The 17,644-nt window shown below is 28.6% G+C and overlaps 1 protein-coding gene across 4 annotated transcripts; it reads left to right on the plus strand.

Moving 5' to 3' along the window:
- The first annotated feature begins 142 nt into the window (after nt 1–142).
- LOC139783308 (uncharacterized) lies at nt 143–13,035 on the plus strand. Of its 4 annotated transcripts, XM_071722453.1 has the most exons (8): nt 143–622; nt 894–1,093; nt 2,593–2,885; nt 3,003–3,238; nt 3,517–3,867; nt 3,947–4,092; nt 4,177–4,311; nt 12,525–13,035. In XM_071722453.1, the coding sequence occupies exons 1-8, from the start codon at nt 562–564 to the stop codon at nt 12,591–12,593; spliced, it is 1,491 nt and encodes a 496-aa protein (XP_071578554.1). In that variant the 5' UTR covers nt 143–561; the 3' UTR covers nt 12,594–13,035. The 4 variants fall into 4 exon arrangements, with proteins under 4 accessions (XP_071578554.1, XP_071578553.1, XP_071578556.1 ...); XM_071722452.1 differs by lacking the exon at nt 12,525–13,035 and having other exon boundaries at nt 4,177–7,590; XM_071722455.1 differs by lacking the exons at nt 3,517–3,867; nt 12,525–13,035 and having other exon boundaries at nt 4,177–7,590.
- Nucleotides 13,036–17,644: the final 4,609 nt, after the last annotated feature.

A 17,644-nucleotide genomic window follows, 5' to 3' on the forward strand; every position in this document is an offset into this window, starting at 1 on the left:
AGATTTTAGTAAATATTTATTTCTTTTATGAAGGATATATATTAATTTCAACGTGTTGACCGAAATATATATTAAATTCAATTTCTTTTTCAGCACAAAACGAAATAGTACAACGCATTCAAATTCGTTACCGGTCGCTCGCTATGCATGACATCACGATTCAAAAAATAAATATTTACTCAAATCAAGCATCTTGCGCTTGATTTAAGCGCAAAATGCTAGATTTTAGTAAATATTTATTTCTTTTAAGAATATATTTGTTTGAACATATTGAACAAAATTTATATCAGAGAGAGGGGGGGATTATTAGCTGCGTTACAGTAGAAAAAACTTTGCAATTATTACAGAATTCTTCAATATGATTGTTTTTATTTTTTGTTTGTACCAGATCTAAATATATAAATTAATCATATTAAAAAATGTTACAACAGTTGCAAATCTGCATTTCTTACTGAATGCAGCTATTACTTACATTATTACTTTTTTACAGCTCTCATACTCTTATGCCAATACATATACATAAGTACTTCAAGAGGAATAATATTTTTTATATATGAAAATATGGAGATTACAGATATTTTACAACAATTGGGAATAAGCACTTATGCTAATGTTTTCGAAAGTAAGTAACTAATAAGTTTTATAATATTATCTCACATTTTTTAAAAAGTTAATGTCATTACACAATGACGTATTATTTTTTGCTTTTTTTTGTGATTTTGTTAGATAAATAATTGTTAAATGTTTGAGAAATTGATAAATGTTAATTTTAGAAATATTTTATAACACATTTTATACACATTTGCACGCACACAAGCACTTCTACACACATTCTAAAATTGTTTCTTTTTTAAATTTATAAAATATTAATTTTATAAATGTTTTATTCGAAGAAAACGGAATTACAATGGAGTTAATTAAAGACTTAAATGAAAAATTAATTGCTGAACTTATTCCCGAAGTGGGTCCACGTATAGTTTTTTTGTCGTACTGGAAAAAAAACTTTTCACAAACAAAGAAAACAAGTTCAGTAGCAAGTTCAGTAGCAAATTCAGTAGGAACTTCAGTAACAAGTTCAGATGCAGAAACTAATGTAAATTTAATTAATAAGTATTTCATTGATATTGCTGTTTTGTTTGGATTTATTTAACTCAAATAAGTTGCTCTATTAGTGGTGCAAAGTATTTACAAAATTATTCCATTAGACATTTGGTTATTTCGTTTATTAATATAAAATTTTTGTCGGCAACATGTATTTGTATTTTTATTATATAATTTTTTTAATTTTTCCTATATGGTTATTTTCATTGTGTTAATATAACCTCATATATTATTTAATAAAAATGCAAGACAGATAGCAAATGTTTCTTTTATATTTCTTGTACATTTCATGTTCATATTAAAAAAGAATGTGGCTCAAAAAATATTTTATTATATCATAATTTTATGAAATTATATAAATTAAAATAATATTTATGTTATTAAAGAAATCATATTTATAATACAGAGTGTTCCATCTGCTCAGGTACGCATTTTTAATAAAAAGATTTCAGACAAAAATTGTTTGATTCGAAGAGGGACATAAGATTGTGCCATTTATTTGATCTTGGATTGCCGTTTAAAAGTGATATATGACAGATATTTTCAATTTCTTAAATGAAATTTTCTATTTTTTGTTATATATTCTTGTAGCTTACTAAACAAAAAAATTCTATTGTAATGGCTTCAAAATTCTTAAAATGGGACACCCTGTATAAGAAGTATTTATATAATAATTGGAAATTAAACGTAACTACAGTCTTTCATGCATGCGATAATTATTTTACTCGTTTTGACCATTATAATAAATTATAATAAAAATTATTTAAAAGTAAGAAAAGTTAATTTCATAATTATGTTTTAATACGATACAAATCAAATAACGTGTTGGAAAATATATTTCTCTCAATACTAAGTAAATTATTAATACATTAAAACAACTCTAAAAAATTATTCGCTCGTGATATTAACTAATAAATAGATAATTAAATCGGCGATTTCGAGCTGTACGCGGATGACGGTGCGTTGATCTCGTAGCGAAAGGTCTCGGGTTCGGATCCCGATCCTGCGAATTTCCTGGCCCGATATTTTTTCTCGTTTATTAATCTACAGGGGGGTGTAGCGAGGGTTTCGCGTTTGTTTATTTGTGCCCATCTCAAAAATGAGATCACAAATCGCGTTAAAATCTTGGTAGTTACCAAGTAATATCGGTGCCTATGTGCACATATTTTAAATCTCGTAGAAATCTTAAATTTATACGAGATCAACGCACCGTCATCCGCGTACAGCTCGGAATCGCCGATTTACTTATCTATTTAATACATTAAACTATTAAAAAAACATAAAAAAAAATTTTGGAATCAACGCTTGTATCTATTAAAAATTTGTAACAAATACTTATTTTTATTCTTATGATTATATTGTTAAGTTATAAAATAGACTAGGTTATATTGATTCAATAAAAAAAATATTTAAAGAAAATAAATCCTAACGGAACAGCAGGTTAAATTCATTTTTAAACATAAAATATCTTTAATTTTGTATATTTTTTAGAGTATAGAGAATAACCAAAATGCACTTAATACTTGTAATAAAAATGCAATACAAGAGACAAATACTTGTGAAAATTCTAGTAAAAGAAAATTACATGAATTATACGAAGAAGATGCATCTACTTCACAAGATACGTTTCTATTAGAAACAATTCCCAGCATTGAAGATCTATTACAACGATCAAAAACGGGTAGAATAATACTATGTGGTCCTAAGAATAAAGAGCTGACTGGATCAATGAGAAATAAGTTGTGCAATATAATTATCACTTATATGCAGGACAATAATATTGTGTATGTTTCTAATGTTATTATAAATATTTTTTTGCAAAATTTATTGTTTAATAACTGTAATTAACATTAAAAATTATATGAAATATTAATAATTATATATTTTTATAATTTTTGCAGTATGACAAATGAAATAGCCAAAGTCATTTCAAAACGAATTGTTAAATTATTTCCTTCTGAAGCTGAAGGTACCTATTTTATAGAAGGAAAAAAAAAGATCCACACTCCGGATAAGAAATCATTAGCTGCAAAAGGCAAACTGTTGTCGTGTTGGCGCAATAGAAAATATGCTTTGTCACAATTAACAAAATTGACACAAGAAGATGACATTGATAATCTTGATGATAATCTTGATGGTAAATAAATAAAATATTCACACAAAACGTCGAAATCAAATAAAAGAGTTATATTGCTTAAACTCGGAAACCAATTCTAATAAGTTACACAATATTCGTTTGCAAGTATTTCTTTCATTTCATTTCGACGTTTTGTGTGATATTTTAATTAATTTTATTATGGAAGAACTGCCTGATACAATAAGTGAATTGAAATGTTCACAAAACGTCGGAATAAAAAAAAGTTACGTGATTTCAACTCGAAAACCAATCTTTATATAATATAATTATATTTTTAGTGAGCAATGAAGATATTCAAAAAGCTTTAGACTGGTTAAAAATCAACCAAGCACCTTGGGAGATAGTTTTAGAAAAATGGCATTTAACTTCTAAATATCGATTACAAGTATTAGCTAAATCATCTGATAAAAGATTGACTAACATATTGGAGGAATGGCCACTTTTAAAACATCCGTATGGATATAAACTCATCACATATGATTTTGATCAAATGCAGTTAACAAATTTTTGTTTAACTTCAGAAAAATGGAATGAATTTTTTTCTACAATAAAACAATATGTACAAGGTCCAAGTAAAAATGATGATTTCTCAAATTTAATTGAAACATTAGATTTAGATATATCAGAAGGTAAAGTAATTAATTTTTTATATTTATATTACACTATACATATGCTTAATCATAACTTAGTAATTTTTGTTTGTTATAGATTCCAAATTAGCAATTACTATACAACTTCTTTCATACATGATACCTCCGAAACAAAAGGCCAAACAAAAACGCATTGCAACAAGAAAAACTTATAATAAAGCGTCCATTGCTATGTCAAGAGATAGCATGATAAAATATGTAACTGTAAGTATATTAATACATAAAATTTTTATTTAAACATATATTTAACATGAAGTGAGAATTTGAAACTTGATTATGTTATTGTAGACTTCTGCTGATATTACAAAGATTCGTCAAGAAGCCATCGATGAAGCTAAAGAAACCCAAACATCTGTACAGCCGTACATAATAGTTGTGGGATCAATTTCAAATGTGTCCAACACATACGTTACGATCGATGAGGTTTTATATTCAACAGATTCTATGTTAGAGGCTTTAGATGTTTGCTTCAAAGCTTTCCACGTTTTACAAATAAATTATCCAGATGCTAGTAAGCATTTATGGATGCTTATACAAAAAGGATTGTATAAGTTATCCACAAAGTGGGACATATCATTTTCAAACACAGAGCACATATTGAAAAAGCTTACAACACTTACGGACTAAATATGCGGCGGATAAGTAATGTAAATTATTAATTCCTTTTCAAATTTTTTTTTTATTTAATAAACAAAAATTGAGTTAAACGTTATTTTGCAACTATTCAGTATTTTTTACTTTGATGTGCAATTTATATATATACGTATATATAAAATTAAGATAAAAAATTAAAATAATAGTTTATATAACTGTATTTTTAGATAACATAGATGTAATGTTTCTTACTTATTTTTATTTATAGTATAATTGATACGATATATGATGTACATGCAATTCATAAATTTAATACATATTAGTAATGCTTAAAAAAATTTTTTTTACATTTTTTCTGCTAAAACTAAATATTAAACTAAAGAAGTATATACATTATTAACATAATAATTATTAATTTTCATATCCAAAATGTTTAGTTGTATGTTTTGTGACAAGATGTTCTCGTGTTTCATACATCTCAAAGGCCACGTTAAACTTAAACATTCTGATCAATTATATTCTGAAACTAAATGTAACTTTTTGAATTGCATGAAATCATATAGTACTGTTTATTCACTGCTTCGACACATAAGTACAGCCCATGATATTGAATTAGATAAAGGATATAAAGAGTATAAAAAAAATAATAAAGAATCCAAGTCGTTAAACAAATCGATAATTAAAGCAACAATAAGCCAGAATGTGAATCTTGAGGTGGTGGACTCAATAAACATTAATGCTGCAAGTTTACCTAATACGTTAAATATAAGAGATAATTTTTCTTTTGAAAATTTTAATTCTGAAATATTAAATGCAACGTTATCTTTAATTACAAGATTATATTCTTTCGAAAATTTTAGTAGGAAGGATGCCCATAAAATTATTCATGAAGTTTTTTATACCTATTTGTCTGAAACTTTTGAGATATTTAAAAAAAAATATGGAGCTACAAATGATATATGTAATTATTTAAAAATTATAAAAAATAACTTGAAAAAATTTAAAACTGAATATCACACTGTAAAATACTTAACGGATATTAATTGTTTGATAAAACCGTTAGCAATAACAATTCATTCTTATATAGCTCCAAGAAAGAAAAAGTTAAAGAAACAATTGGTTGTACATCATAAAAAACTTGCTCTAATTCCCATAAAACTTGTTTTAAAAAAATTTTTAGAATTGCCTAACGTTTTTACTAGTATTGTAGAATACATGAAGGAATGCCAAAATAATACTACATTGCTAACTTCAATTTACCATGGTGAAATGTGGAAATTTATAGTACTAGAAGAAAATAAAATTATTCTACCAATAGCGTTATATTTTGACGACTTTGAGATTAATAATCCGTTAGGATCACGCAAATCAATTCACAAATTAGGTGCAGTTTATTTAAGTTTATTAGGTCTACCACCTCAATATAGAAGTAATATAAATAATATTTTCCTTGTGCAACTTAACAATTATCAAGATCACAAGAAATTTGGTAATAAAATTTTTTCACACGTAATTGATGAAATAATTGATCTCAGTATTAATGGAATAACTATAAATGTTAATAATAAAGAACAAAAAATATTATTTCGTGTTATGTATATTGTTGGAGACAATTTAGGCTTGAACACAATTTTTGGTTTTTCTAAAGGTTTTAATAGTCAATATTATTGTCGCGTTTGTAAAGCTACCAAAAAAGATGCACAAAATTTCGTTAATGAAACAGAAAAATATATTAGAACACGAAATGATTATTTGAATTGTGTCATAAATTCTACGTTTGGAATACAGGAAGAATGCATATTTAACAAGATCCCTAATTTTCATGTATTGGAGAATTTATCAATTGATCCAATGCATGATTTATTAGAGGGCATTTGCAGATATGACCTTCCTAAAATATTAAATAACTTTATTTATGTAGAAAAGTATTTTACTTTGGAAATTTTCAATGAAAGACTATTACATTGTATTAGTTCATTTCATGAAAATGTACCACTACCATTTAATTCTGAATCAATTAAAACCGAACACATTATTATAACGGCCTCTGAAATGTATTATTTAATCAACAATTTATCATTAATGATTAATGATTTTATACCAGAAAACAACTTATATTGGCAACTGTATTTGCTCATAAAAAAGATTGTAAATATTTCATGTTCACATTTTTTGACTAGTAAATGTATTGATTCATTTCATCTCGTTGTATCTAAATATTTAACTTTGCATAAAAAGTTATTCAATATTGCATTAAAACCTAAACATCATTTTCTGTTACATTACGCAAGAATTATGAAAAAATATGGGCCTTTAATGTCATCTTTTCGTTTTGAAGCAAAACATCGACAATTGAAAATTACGCCAAAGTTATTACTTCAAGAATAAATTCTCCTTACACGCTTGCTCTCAAAAATCAATTAAAACTTTGTTATCGATTTGTTTGCGCAGAAAGATTTTTAAACTGTTTACAACATGATGCTAAAATAATAAAATTGACAGACATTTCAGAATATTTTGATATAAAAAATGCTTTACATCCAGAACTAATACATAATGACTTAAATACAGTATCTTGGGCTATAGTAAATGGTACACGGTATGAAATAAACAATATTATATGCACAAATATTTACGACCGTTCATTTGCGAAAATTCGACACATTATTTTAAATGAAAACAAAGAAATATTTTTTTTATTGTTAAAACTTTCTACTATAAGTTTTAATCCACATAAGAGTGCATATAAAATATCAGATCAAAATCAATTTTTTTGTATAAAACACAAAGATTTAATAGATTACCACGTTTATTTCGAAAGTAATGACAATTATATTTTTTGCGAAAACTTTTTTGAGCTATAAGTATTATTAATTGTGATAAAAATTGTGTATTCTTATATATTTTAGTGCTTTTTTTTTTAATGCGTGGATTATTACACATAATATGATATACTTGTCGCTATATTTTATGCTCGTGGCACGGAAGGCAGCTATCTTTACTAAGTATTAAATACAAAAGTGTATTATATAATAAGATAGTTTACAGGCTTTAAGCCATATAAATTTTTTATTTGAAATTTTAAAAATAAAAGTTTTGTGAAATACATTGCTGATTCTAATTTTACATTTCCTTTTCGTCATGTTTTAAATATGTTTTAAAAAACAGTAATTTAAAGCATAACAAAAAGAAAATGTTAATTTAGTATTAGTAATAAATTTCAGAATTTTAATTTCAACTATTTCAATTTAGTGTTTTAGAAACATATTTTTAGATAATATTAATTTAATTTAAGAAATTGTTTTGTCATACAAAAAACAATTTTTTAAATTAAATTCATATTATCTGAAAATTGTTTCTAAAACACTAAATTGAAATAGTTAAAATTAAAATTCTGAAATTTATTACTAATTCTAAATTAACATTTAATTTTTGTCATGCTCAAAATTACTGTTTTTTTTACAAAAGAACAACTTAAATGTAATGCATATTTACTAAAAATTATGAGTTATTTATGTTATACAAAAAACAATTTTTTAAATTAAATAAATATTATTTGAAAATATATTTGTAAAACACTAAATTAAGATACTTGAAATTAAAATTCTGAAATTTATTACTAATTTTAAATTAACATTTCCTTCTCGTTATGGTTAAAATTACTGTTTTTTACAAAAGAACTACTTAAATGTAATGCATATTTACTAAAAGTTATGAGTTATTTATGTTGTACAAAAAACAATTTTTTAAATTAAATAAATATTATTTGAAAATATATTTGTAAAACACTAAATTAAGATACTTGAAATTAAAATTCTGAAATTCATTATTAATTTTAAATTAACATTTCCTTTTCGTCATGCTTAAAATTACTGTTTTTTACAAAAGAACAACTTAAATGTAATGCATATTTACTAAAAGTTATGAATTACTTATGTCACACAAGAAATCATTTTTTTAAATTAAATTAATATTATTTGAAAACCGGTTTCTAAAAATGTTTTTTTAAAAAATATTATTAATATTTCTATAAATATTTATTATTTTTCACAAAATATTTGTTAAAATTAATGAATTATTTGTGCCATAAAAATAGCTTATTTTCTTTATATGAATAAGTTATATTTAAAAAGTAGACAATAAGCATTATAATTTAATAGTCAATGACTGCATTGCATAAAATAGTTTTTATATTTAGTAAATTATTTACTTAATACAAGAATTATGTTTTATAAATTAATAAATACGCGTGCTGATTTTAAAAAAACGCGTTCACAGTTGCATGCAAACACGCGATTTACTAAAATTCAGCTAAATTTTTTTTTTTTTAGTAAATTTTTTTCTCAGTGTACAGTATAATAATTAAGCCATCCACGTACAACGGGAACAGGCCATTAATTGAATACAACATCGCATATAGCGTAAATGCAGTGACACGTGTATTCGTCAATGAAAGGTACGCGTATGCACTGTCAATTCTTGCCACGGATTTAATTAAGGCTTGCCTATCACTGTTATTTGCAGTCGCTGTACGAAAGGCGGAGGCTCAAACAGATTGCTTCCATGTCGGTCCAGAATTTAATTTACAATGCGCCCATTTTTAAACTCATGTATTACATACATAAAAATAATTTTTAGATAATTAAGTTGTGTGGTGTGTGTGTGTGTGTGTGTTAGGTTACTAAAATATTCCTTACTCATTATATGCCGATATATAATGAGAAAATTATTTGACATTTCAAATTTACATAGGTATATAAGTGGACTATATATACATATGTATAAATTTAAAACGTCAAATGATTTTCTTATAATATCGATATCAAATGAATAAGGAATATTTTAGTAATTCAACAACTTAATAATCTAAAAATTATATTTTCCCTCTAAATAGATTTATCACAAACAACTATGTAAACAATTACACAGAAAATCTGTCGCTTAAGCATTGCGATTGTGAGCGACTTCCACCGTTTGTCCCGATTTTTGGCAAGGCTCAGTTTACCTCGACAGAGAATGTCAAACGTATTATTCTACCCTGATAGAACAACGAGCAGCGAAAAGATGAGTATCGCAAACACGTACCTGGGAGAAAAGAGAGAAACGGTGCCGCAATGACGAAACGAGGAGGAGAAAACTCAAACTCCTCACCACGTCGCTGCTGATCGGAAACGGGGGTGGTACGCGTCGCCTGCAATTAAAAAAGACGACGCTCTTAGGGAAGATCTCGCGGAGCGCAAAATCGCGCCGCCTTCAGCGGCGATATTATTCCCCGCACTCGCGGCATTTCTGCGCCCTACGTTCACGCTCGTTAAGCCACGTTTATGTACGCTGGAAGTGAAGTCGAATGCCAGGGCATTCTACACGCGCGTATAGACACACATGCAGCCGATAAAATCCCGCCTATTCGGCGGCACGCGGAATATAGAGAATGAATTTGCGGTATATTCAGACGCGCGTGGTAGAACGAGATAGAAATGGAAACTAGACACCACTCTCTCTCTCTCCTCCCTCCCGCAAAGCGCAATTATTATTTTAAGAGTATGAGATTGTGGTTTCTTTTCTAATCAAATAAGTTACTGCATTTTTTGCTCTGTCTTTTCGACATGTTATTATTGCTAAAGTTAACTGATTATTTTCAACAACAATATGTAGCCTAATCAATGTTTATTAAATACTAAATTACTTTTAAGTAATTTAAAATATTTATACAGAGGAAGAGAATTATATAAACTGTGTACCTAAATAATTTATAAATAACCATAGTATGCCAGAATTAGCAATATATTACAGCAATAATAACGCTCTTTGGACTATAATAAATCAATTATCTATTCTGTATTATCTATTACTGTAAATTCTAATATTAATTTTATTTTACAAGAAAATATTTTTTGATAAAGAAATTCTAGTTTTTCTTCTTTAAAATATTTGTTAAGTTCTAATCAATCTATGTTTCAAAATATCATAAAATACAAATTTTTTATATTTGTTCTAATTTTTACTTATAAATATTCTTTAATAATTAAGAAAAATAAAAGAGTGAGCATATATGTATACATACCTATAGTAAGCAGAGCTAGTTAAGTGGTTGGAACAATTTCTATCGACTAAACGCTCCTAATCTTCATAAAGTTCTCTCTTTACGACGTCTGCAAGAAGATATAATAAGATCGCGATTGCGTATATTCAGGTCAATTAGAGCTAATTCCCTCCTGTCGCGTAATTAATTTTGCAGCCGATCGAAACGGCGCCTCTCACTACATAAATAACACAGAGTCGTTTTTCTGGATCGTCCTTACTTCTATAACTATATAGCATATTTATGAAGAATTTTCAATCGAAACAATAATACCTATTATCCGTCTTGTAATATTTAAAAAATGTAATAGTTCGAATCTGACTGAAATGTCACACAATGGCATACATTCAATTCAAAATGGGTAAATTTTGTTTTTGTCGACACGTTGCGTCAAATTGAAATTAAGAACCTAGATAATTAAAACTACGACCGCGTACATTGTCTCGATACTTGTGATATTATAATGTAACAGCAATGCTAATACCTTTCAATAACATATGTAACAGGAAAAGTTTGCAATGACTATGCCAGTGTCCATTACTTAGTTTCCCAATATTGCACTCGATAACGGATGTTTAATCACTGACACAATGGCTAACGCGTTCTGCGATGTTAAGATCGATTGATGCGAGAGTCACTGAATATTTTAAAACTTTGTAACAGAATATAATAGAGTATACTCATTACGAACTTATAATAATATGCAACTGCGAGCGCACAACCTGTGCATTCTAATGGCATCTGCTGTTGGAAATAATGTTCCCGTGGGCACACGAGTGCCTATATTAGAGATATAAAGATAGAGAGAAAGAGAACGAGAGCTAAAGAGAAAGATATGTAATATACGGCCGGTTTCGTCACACGCATCCGCGACAGCGCTTAATTGTTTATTTACAAGGCTCTTGCTTCGGCATTCTGTCAATCATTTTCACGTGCATGTGCATGCGTTCACTACACGCGGATGTATTGCGTTCGCTCGACGTGGGAATGATTAAATGCATTGTCATTGTAGCAATTACAATAAGAATATATAATATCAAATACATATTTTCCTTTTAATATATATATATATATATATATATATATATATATTAGAAAATATATATTTGGAAAATATGTATTTGAAAAATATATATATATATTTCCATATTTTTTTGTAGAAAAACTTTTCCCCCCTTCCTCTAACTTTTCCTCCCTCCCTTTCTATGTTATACAAGGTGTTTCCAAAGTAAGTAGAAAAAATTGAAGAGAATATTCCGTGGCTTATTTTAGGAAGAAAAGTTCCTACAAACATATGCCTTAAACTGTTTCGTTTTCAAAATACACGGTGTCAAAGCCCCTGGTGGTTCTAAAAATGTTTTATTGCTATTGGAAAATGGTTCTTAATACCACATGTAGCTATACCAAATTTGGATAAAATATCTTTAAACGTTTTCCTTCATTTTTTTTTCACAACTTTGACATCCTGTATTTTGAAAACGAAGCAATTTAAGGCATATGTTTATAGGACCTTTTCTACCTAAAATAAACCACGGAATCCCCTTCAATTTTTTGTACTTACTTAGGGAACATCCTGTATATTTGTCAGCTTATCATAAAACATATTCTTATAACTCATCAAATAACAAGTTATTAATAGAAAAAAGTTACGTTTGCCCTACATATAAATAATTTAAAATTTTAATTGCATATTATATAACAATACATTACAAAACATGGAATGCAAATTAAGATTTGTAATTATTTGTTAATAGAGTAGAATTACGCTGTTAAATATATGCGTCGTCTGGAAGATTCTGGAGAATTACTAAAAAATTCATTAAAACTCGATTCATCTCATAAATAATAAAATTTTTACACAAAAAATTACGTGTTGCGAGTTATCATAATTTGAAAGCGACTATTATACTGAAGATTATTTTTAAATTTTTGCCGTTGACAAATTCCGCTAATTTTTCAGATATCAAGAGAGAAGGATGATCGCCGTTATCAAGCATACAGATTAAAGGCATCGCATTGCACCCTCTAAAATAAAGCTGAATATAACAGGCGAAACAATCCAGCGTTTACGACGAGTGGCGCCGTAAACAGGATAAGACGTACCGTAAAATTTCAGTGCCGAGTCGTTTAAATCTGATATTTTTATTTCGACTTCTCCTGACACATCTGCTTGCCCATCCCTCTTTCGCCACCCATTGCGATAAACGTTTTAATTAACGATCCACATTTGTGGAATATGATCGGCAGTCACAATGATCATCGACCTGCAACGTGGATGATATGCCCCATTATGCTCCAAAATAATTTCTTTAAACCTCCCCAAAACGTGCGAATTTGAATATGTACACACACGTAAAAATATATTTCAAATCAAAAAGTAATCCGAAAATTACAAACAGAGTTTAAAAAAACGAAATGGATTTTTTAAGAGCTATTCCAATAAATATCGATTAAAGTTCGCCACGATATAATTCCCTCTATTTCTATTTTCGTTTCTAAAAAGTGACTTTAAAACTTTAGTTGCTTTTCGTTTAATGCTTATGAAATATATATCAGAATTGATCAGAATGCGCTCTCGAATTTGAAATTAATTTCAGATCTTGCATCGCAAGATTCTTCGATTTATATATCGAGAACAAATTCTGTGGCACGAGAACGTACATCTCGCTAAAAAGTCTCTCACTCCGGTCGTCGCTTCCTCCTGCATCTATTTTCGTTGTACGCGCATTTGTACACGGGTAGAGGAAGTCGTCGCACGAGAACACGTGGTATTCCGTCCACCTCGCCGCGTTTCCGTCTTTCTGCCTTCCCTCCGGGGCGTCCGCTACCAATCCATTTGGCACGTTTATTTCTGTGTTTACTTCGCACAGTCGGCACATGAGCTCCGTGCTACGAGACTCAGAGCTCCGACCTCCGCGAGACGAAAATAATGGGACAACGCTTCTTCTCGCGGTAGGCCTTCGAACTTGCGTTAAAGAACTCGTTAACTCACGCGCGATCGTGCGTTTGTATACCAAACCGATCTCTGGACCTCGCTCCGATTACACGAACCATCAATGAAAATGTAGTTCAAAGACAGTCAAATTTAGCTACGCGCGTCATTAGCATACTAACTTGCCGCGCATATTGTGTGTAGATAAAGTTGTATTCGTGCTTAAACAGATGTTTATATACAAAATATTACATATAATAAACATCTAAAAAATAAGAAGTTAACTTCACGCGTGAGAACTCATGCGGCGTTGCCAAGTAACTGACGCCTCTCCTCTTCTGTCACTCTGAACCGAGCGAAAAATTCATCAAATCGCGTACTTTACACAAGTATTTCTCGAAAACGAGTACCGCAAGGGTATTGACACTTAATTGCATATTATTTCTATTTTTATGGAGCATCATATACTAATTTTTCAAAAACATTTAGAGAAAACTTTTTTCACAATTCATTATAATGTCTCTTTTACAATAGCTCGGAATAGGAATTATATGTTAAAAGTTGAAACTTTTTGAAACTCAGTATCTCGATTTTTAATACCGCAAGAGGTATTGAAATTTATACCATCGCATAAAGCACACCTAAATTAACGTATATTCACAGTTTCAAAAAAATCTAGAGAAAATCGATTTTCCGGAGAACGTCCTTAATTACATTATTACTAATTAATAAGTATAGTCTAAGATCCCGACCTACATCGACCTTCACCCATCTGTTTTCCTAATAAAAGGTATTTTTTATCAAACATAATGAATAAACAAACAAATCGCGAATGGGTTGCCTAATTAAATCAGCTCAAGGCTACCCTTAATTAAAAATAATTTAATTAATTATTTTTTTATTTCTACACTCATTTGTATTCTCAAAACATTCAGTACCAATCGAAAGTACAAAGCATAAGTAGAAAGGAAAAGTTAGGTTGCCTATAAATCTTTTTTGGAGTAATTACGCATTCATATATATCAGTATATATATATATATATCAGTATTTATTTACTCGGTTTTATTAATGAAATAGATAAAATTGAAAGGTACGTTAATATTACTTGTATATTATTGTTATGTTATACATTTTTATACAATATTAGAAATTATTTTTATATTATTTACTCCAAAAAAGATTTCGAGCGATAGAATTGTCTTTCTCTATCGCACGGAGAAAAGAGCATGCGCACTCTCTTTCACTCGGCAACTGCTTCACGCACAACTGCTACTTATGCTGCGTCCTCCTCTATTGCATAGAATAGTACGTTCAGCGCTTCTCTGTCGCACCCCGCTCGCTTACTCAAATATTCGGATTTTAAAGCGCGGCAACCGCAAGTCTTGATCGATTTTGCTCAGGCAACCTAATACCACTGTGTTCGCAATAAAATTATCTTTATTTTTTGTATAGTTCAATTAAAGAATACAGATGAGTGTAAATTAGTAATACCAACTCACCTGTTTATACCTGGCAACCCGGTAATAGGGAGCAGTAAAAGATAGGCAACCTAACTTTTCCTTTCTACTTATGCTTTGTACTTTCGATTGGTACTGAATGTTTTGAGAATACAAATGAGTGTAGAAATAAAAAAATAATTAATTAAATTATTTTTAATTAAGGGTAGCCTTGAGCTGATTTAATTAGGCAACCCATTCGCGATTTGTTTGTTTATTCATTATGTTTGATAAAAAATACCTTTTATTAGGAAAACAGATGGGTGAAGGTCGATGTAGGTCGGGATCTTGTACTAGTAGATACTCATATCTTTAAAAACTCGGTACATCAAATTCGTTTGTCAAATCAACGTTATCTTATCAAACATCATTATGTAAAATTTATTTTAATGAGAAGAATTTTAGAGATCTTTAAAAAGTTTAACAAAAAATTAAAAAATAAGCTTCTAAGAAACTGCTGAGATAATCTGATAAAAATTATTATATAAAAACATTTTAAATCCAAAATAAAACTATCGTATTTTAGGGTTTAAATATAAATAAGGTAAATAAATCTTAAATAACGGAATAAATATTTTCTACTATAATCATTTGTGCACGATTTAAGATATGCTCGTCTAAATGAATAATACATTTTTAAAAACTAGCTACGTCTTGTTACTTTCGATACACAGAAAAAAAAAGAAATGTTAAATCAAGACTTATATACGCAAGAATCTGTAATCTTGAAATGAAATATAAAGAAAACTTGCTTGAATGAGGGCATTTATATATAGTTCAACTAAAAGAAATAAAATGTTGAAATTCTTATAAGAAAATTATAGATTTTTGCATATACATATACATATACGAGTATACATAAGTCTTGATTTGATACTTCTTTTTTTTCTGTATGAAATTATCAATTATATTAAAATAGAAAATCTTATTCTATTTTAATATAAACTTTTTACAGTAAAAAATCAAGAGACACGGTAGTGTCTCGCGCCAAGTACACGCGGAGCGAGACCGACCGTGACTCTTTTACGCGACGCGACGAGTTGCGAGTATACTCGAGATGTTGAGATTCATTGTTACTTTAAAAACGTTTCTGAAAGCGATGCAAAAAAAAACATAAAAATTGCTTTAATTAACTGAATCAAATCGTAACAAAATTTCATAGAGACCTTTTTGTCTCTCATGTCCATTTTTATTGTTACGCATTTAAATTTCAGACGTCTTTTGCAACATTTGAGATTATGATTCTGAAGATAAAATGTTTGACATCGATTGAGGAATGTTCTCACTAAGAGTTTATATGGAAAATATATTTTACGGTATTATCCTAAGAACATAATAAAATCTATATATGTTTACTGTCGCGATATTTATGACACCGATAAAAATACTGATGAAAAACTCTATCGATCTAAACTGCACCATAAGAATTTGCGGACATCACATTGCCAATTCTAAGATATAAATACTAAAACGTGTCGTACCGGTATTTCTGTGGTGCCGAACGATATATATAAAATAAAGATTAATTCTTTAAGTTACTCGCATTGTTGCCAGTTACATATAAAGATAAAGTGCAGGTTTTTAACTGCCCTTAATAAGAATCGTGAGAGAGAGAGAGAGAGAGAGAGAGAGAGAGAGAGAGAGAGAGAGAGAGAGAGAGAGAGAGAGAGAGAGAGAGAGAGAAATATACAGTAACAGCAATTTTTATTGACGATTTCTCGCATCTAAATATAAAGCGCCGCTTCACCAATTTTATGATAGGAAAAGTCACATTTCCTACAATATCTAATTATCCATTGAAATATTGAAAAGAAAGTAAAAAGAGAGTAAAAAGTGGAAATAAAAAGTTTAAAAGAGAGATAATTTCGTATACATTTATTATGTCTAAAATCACACACATCACCAATTAAAAAATTTATAAAACATGCCTTCATATTGAAACCGGTTAATTTTAGCATTTTTAAATGCTAACGTTATAAATTTCTATTTAATTAAAAGATCACAAAAAAAATAAATAATTTTAAAAGTTTAAACACAGTCGTATTTGAAATGGATCGTATACAACTATAGAATTACTTTATTTTTGTACTAAATATTTTAGTTGTTTAAATGATGCTTTTATAATAAAATAGGGCGTGCAAAATATACCAAATTTATTTATACATGGATTATGACCAATGACACTGTTTGTTTCTAATTGCATTCCTGCTGCTGTAGTTACTTTTGCATTCGGATAAAAATTACTTGCCCCGACCTTAATTAACTGATACAAGATCCAATTCCCAGATATATACCACTGAAAAGTCACAGGTTAAATCGTTTAATATCGTGAAACTTTCCCGAGACATTTTTATCAAATGTAGATTCTAAAAACGTAGAACATATCTATACGTATGTTCTACAAATATTTAGCACATCATATATGTTGCGCTTCAATAAAAACTCCAAAGCTCGAAAATACTAAACCTCTAAATAAATTATATTTACGATTTTGTCTACCTCTCTCTACAATATAAAGAAAAAAAATTAAATAGTTTTCCAATATGGTTTATCCGATTATTAAAAAAAGCCAAAGCGCAAATGTACAATCGATCTGATTCACTAATATGTAAAATAATGTAGATTGCAGGAGAGAAAATGTTTATTATGTT

This window comes from Temnothorax nylanderi, unplaced genomic scaffold (genome assembly GCF_030848795.1).
Source record: "Temnothorax nylanderi isolate EJ_2023f unplaced genomic scaffold, tnyl_v1.0 TNYL_tig0488_pilon, whole genome shotgun sequence".
NCBI classification, from domain to species: Eukaryota; Metazoa; Arthropoda; class Insecta; order Hymenoptera; family Formicidae; genus Temnothorax; species Temnothorax nylanderi.

What these genes read in the sequence shown, in the direction of transcription:
- LOC139783308 (XM_071722452.1), top strand. Translation starts at nt 562, where the DNA reads ATGGAGATTACAGATATTTTACAACAATTGGGAATAAGCACTTATGCT. An exon ending in TCTTGATGATAATCTTGATG is followed by an intron (nt 3,239 to 3,516) that starts GTAAATAAATAA and finishes TTATATTTTTAG; the next exon opens with TGAGCAATGAAGATATTCAA. An exon ending in AGATTTAGATATATCAGAAG is followed by an intron (nt 3,868 to 3,946) that starts GTAAAGTAATTA and finishes TGTTTGTTATAG; the next exon opens with ATTCCAAATTAGCAATTACT.